Source organism: Calidris pugnax, unplaced genomic scaffold (genome assembly GCF_001431845.1).
Source record: "Calidris pugnax isolate Ruff unplaced genomic scaffold, ASM143184v1 scaffold18, whole genome shotgun sequence".
Lineage (NCBI taxonomy): Eukaryota > Metazoa > Chordata > Aves > Charadriiformes > Scolopacidae > Calidris > Calidris pugnax.
In genome coordinates, this window is record NW_015090812.1 from 9,402,348 (window position 1) to 9,407,051 (window position 4,704).

Sequence of the window (4,704 nt, forward strand, 5' to 3'; positions counted from 1 at the left end):
CAATGGTGCACCAACAGGAAAAGGGGGGACGTGCCCAGCCAGAGGCCAGCAGCTCCCCTAAAGCCAGTAATCTGAATGGGGGTGGACATTTGCACCCTCCTCCTGCTCGCAGGTTTCCAGTACTGGAAATTCTCCACTTGAGCCAAGTCTGATGACTCTTTTCCACACCCACTCGGTCCACTAGGTCACTGCCCTAGAGCCCAGGGAGATGTTTTAGTCGAGAACATGCAGGGTCAGAGCATGCCTGAAGACACAAGAGAGCTCAGGGATTCCAGGAGACATCCTTCTTCCTTCACATTTTAGAGGCAGAAGGAGCTGCACAAGCCCCCCCGCTGCCCCGCACGCACAAATGAGCACACAACCCCTTTCCTGTAATAGACTCTGGGTTTTATTCGTGCTCTCAGCAGAATAGTTTTTATTCATTTGCCTTTTCTGGCCTTGATCTTCCTCAGGTAGAACTCTAATTCCTTGCCTTCCAACACGTAGCCATCGGCTCGGCCACACTGTCCAGGTCTGGAGGCAATGCAGGCTGCAAGGAGAAGTCATCCAGTTAAAGAAGCTTAGTAATTCACCACCCCAGTATAAACCCCAAGTGGAACAAACACTGCAGGCAGCCTCTGCAAATGCAGGGAGGAGCAAGTCACCAGTCACAGACACACCAGTTTCCGTGCTGGCTTCAGCACCTCCCCCTCAGGCACCGTGCTCCATCTCTGCTGGACTGAGTCCCCTAATGAAGTCCTCTTCAGATCTCCAAACTGTCATCGTTTAAATTCAGTAGCAGAACTGGACAAAGGTCTCATCATCAGAAGACTTCAGAACACTGAACTATTCCCCAGAACTTGAAACGGCCACAGCCATTGTATGTTTGTAGGACATTTTTCTGACACACGGTGTAGCCCATTACTCATGGGCTTTTACTCATTTTTTAAGTCTTAAGCTCCATTATTTTTCTCAAAGATCAACCAAGAGTGATCAACTCCAGGAGCTTGGCTGGGACACATACCGATTCAAGCTCCAGAAACAGATTTCCCCTTCCTGCCTGAAGCAGGGTAACTCCAGAGAAGATAAAAGAAGTTATATTTACAATCCTGCAGGTACGGAGAACTCCCCATCACTTTCACCCTGCAGTTAGCTTTATCCCAGCTAGTAGAACTTCAAATGATACCAAGACCAAGATCTGCTCTGGCACCCTGTTTTCATCCAGACTCCCTTATCCCCACCCCCATCAATGCTGCCAGGGACTCACCAAGTAGCTTTCCTTGCTGGAACTGCTCCTCAAGAATACTTGCTATCTTGGCATTCTTCTTTCGCTCATCATATTTTTTCTGGATCTTCTTTGAACGCTTCTTGTTCAAGATTTCCTCCTCTTCAGGAGTCTAAAAACAAGACCATAAGCAAAGACGTGGTTAAGCATATGGCCACCTTCTGCTAACGCAGGTGGGTCTCCACAAACACCAAGGAGATGTTTGTATTCTCGGTGCTGTTTCCCAAGTCATACCTTCCATACTTCAACCTCACAGAACCAGGCGCTGTTTCACTTTTGAGGCCAAGAAAGGCAGTGTTGCTAACTAGAGTCACTGCTGACAACAAAGCTCAGTGCCCTAGGGAAGGGCGCTCTTAGACAAATGGAACTGCAAAGGTTTCCTCCTTGAATTAATCCTCCTCCAAAAAGGTGAATACTCCTTCCCCCTCCAGACATAATGAGCACCTGGGCGCAGTGCAAGCCCTGGCAGACAGGTTACAAGCTCTCCCTGCGCTTCTGAACTGCACAGTACTCAGCCAAAAAAGCTTGGTTTCTAATTCAAGGGGGACAACCTTAAACTACACGCAGAGGTTTAAACACCTTCTAGCAGTCCGGGGTTCGGATATGAAACAAAACTGAAGGCAATCCACAAGGTTCTCATCAAAGCAATCACTCCCCAGCACGAGGACCTGACCTGCAAAGTCTTCCTCAGCATCATAACGTGTCATCGCTCTCCATTCAGTAGCAGAACTGGACAAAGGTATCATCATTAGAAGACCAAAGAGATCGACAGGCAGGTCCTTGTGCACAAACGGGGGCAATGCCTCAGAGCGCTCCGTGGTACTGAGGACTCTGCTACCAGAGCCAGACTCATCTAGGAGCTGACAGGAATGCAGCCCACATAACCAATGTTATCACCGATGGGTACTCAGCCCTCTTCTGGGAGGCACTGCCCGCTCCCAACAGCTGACTGCCTCTAGCAGAGGACAGACCCTACTCCACAAGGAGTCAAAATGACAATGACAATCCCACACGTACCAGTTTGGCGCCCTTCTTGCGTCCGAGGGGCAGAGCATAGTGGGCTTCATACCACTGCCGGTACGGGGTGCTGTCAATGAGAACGATGCAGTTCTTCACCAGGGTCTTGGTCCGCACCAGTTCGTTGTTGGAAGCATTGTAGACGACATCGATGATTCTGGTCTTGCGAGTGCAGCCTTTCAAAAGAAGAGTATGAATTCAAACCTACAGGGATCAGACAACTGAGAACAGAGTCCACAGCATTTCACCCGTACCCTCAAATCATCTCACACTCGTCACCCCATCAAATGTCCTCCAGCTTCCCCGACACTGAATTACATTTAATTAAGAGATGCATCTACTTTCCAGCAGTCCAACCTTCTGTGGCTGGGTCAGAAGCCTACACCTAGAAACTGATTCACCCCAGGAGAAAAAGTAGAATCTCTGGCTTTGCTGGAAATCTCCTCAAAAAGACAGCAATGCTAAAAAATAAATTTCTGGATTGAAAGATGCCTCAGCAGATACCAACTAACATCACACACAGGGCTCAATCCTGTACGTGCTTCCTAGAATAACTGAATTAAGCTGTGTTGAATGGGACAGTTCTGCAACACATCCTATAAACCATACCCCCTTACTAACTGCTGGCTTTACCATCGTGCTGAGTAACCCGGGCCCAAGTTATAGGGTTTTCAATGTGGAGAAAATCCACCTTGCTCAGGGGAAACGTTAGAGACTCCCCTCTCGCATCCATGCTTCCCGCTTTTGCTTACCAAAGCAGGAGTGTGAAACGGACAGCACATGCCACGATTCTGCTGAGGAGGCCTGGCCCCAGGACAAAACCCTCAACACCTTTCTCTCTTGTGCAGAACCACCTAACTTTTGGTAAGGTTCATTAATAAACAGAAGAAACTGCATTTATGAAGAACCACCCATAATTAGGGTTGGCTTTTTTTGCCTTCTGCAGTTCTCCCCCAGTAAAAAGCTAACGCGAGCATGTCACTCAGGGTAACTATGACACTCCAATCACTGTGAGCTTAGCAGACATCCAAGTCTTCTAAGGCCACCTAAGGTCAAAGTTCTCATCACTATGTATGCTGTTTCAGATCCAGCCTACAAATCCACGCTTGCCTCATCATCCCACTGCTCTGTAGCAGGACCTGGGACCAGCACAGCTGTAAAAGACTTCTCCCTTACAAGGTACTTACATTCCGATCCCCAGGAGAAGTTGCCAACGTCCAACCGAAGGGCACGGTACTTCTTATTTCCACCACGAACTCTCACTGTATGAATTCGGCGTGGGCCAATCTATGGTCAGAAACAAACACCAGGGTGTCGGTGGTGCTGGAACACTGCATACCTCCTGCAGGAGCCCAGACAACTCCGAAGCTTAAAGGCAATGTGGTCAGTGTAACTATGACAAACCCCAGCATCGGCAGACACAGTGAGTGACCAAAACGGTCTGTTGCATCTACCTAAGGTGAAAATTTCATCACTCCAATTGCCTCTTATTACAAAAACCTCTCACTGCTTCCCGTAGGCACAGGAGAAAGCACCACCTTTTAAAGAAGCAGTGACAGGTATTTAAAAACTCATGAAATATAGAACATATTTCAATCACCCACCTTCGTGTTGGCAGGAGGTCGCCCCAGCTCATACTTCCTCTTCTTGTGGTAGGGCTTCCTCTTGCCCCCAGTCTTGCGACGCTTGTGCCAGTTGTCCCGGGAGATACCTGAAGGGAGAAGGCACAGCGCAGTGAGGGGCTGGCACAGAACCCACGTGGCCACGGCGAGGGCACGGCTCTGAGTCCTCAGCTCTCCAAGGTTGGTATCCGCACAGTGCACTCAGCCTTATGCAGCAGTCAGAGAAGCTTCATCATTGATACTCAGATCCGCCTCCTCCCCTCCAGCAGGGCTGCACAAAGCAGGCAGGCTCCCTCCACCGCGCCTGACGGACGGGCGTCCCCCCTTCGGGAAGCCTCCCAACCTACCTCACGTGCTGGGCAGCCTCTGGGAAGTGCCCCCATCCCAAGCTGCCAGGCACCCTACGGGAGATGCCCTGCGTTATCCTCTGGGTCTGGCAGATCCTATGGAAAGGAACCCCCATCCCACCCGGCTTCTGGGCCCCCCTGAGACACCCCAACACAAACCCCCTTCTCCTACCCGGCCCGCTGGGTCCCCCGTAAGGACTATTTCCCCATCGTACGCCATCTCCTCTTTCCCCTAAAAGCCCCCACCAACCATCTTAGGTATAGGGCCGCCCCCCACCCCACCCCTTTCGCTGGGTCCCCTAGGAAAGCCGTCCCACCTTATCCCCGGGGTTCCCTGCAGGAAACGCTCCCTCCACAGCCCCCGACCACTACGGCCCCAGCGCCACGGACAGCGAGTCCCGCGGCGGGGGCCTGCAGCGAGGAGAAGCAAGGCGAGGCCGCCCGCCCGCCCCCC

General features: G+C 51.1%; 1 protein-coding gene across 1 annotated transcript in view; it reads right to left on the minus strand.

Annotated features, from left to right (window-relative positions):
* Positions 1–365: 365 nt before the first annotated feature.
* Positions 366–4,704, minus strand: part of RPS8 (ribosomal protein S8) — an 8,113-nt gene continuing 3,774 nt past the window's right edge. Inside the window, exons 2-6 of the mRNA XM_014938948.1 lie at positions 3,886–4,106; positions 3,469–3,568; positions 2,282–2,457; positions 1,247–1,376; positions 366–529 (exon numbers count right to left, since the gene is read on the minus strand). Coding sequence (XP_014794434.1) covers positions 420–529; positions 1,247–1,376; positions 2,282–2,457; positions 3,469–3,568; positions 3,886–4,106 — 737 coding nt within the window. The 3' untranslated portion in view covers positions 366–419. The remainder of the gene's footprint in view (positions 530–1,246; positions 1,377–2,281; positions 2,458–3,468; positions 3,569–3,885; positions 4,107–4,704) is intronic.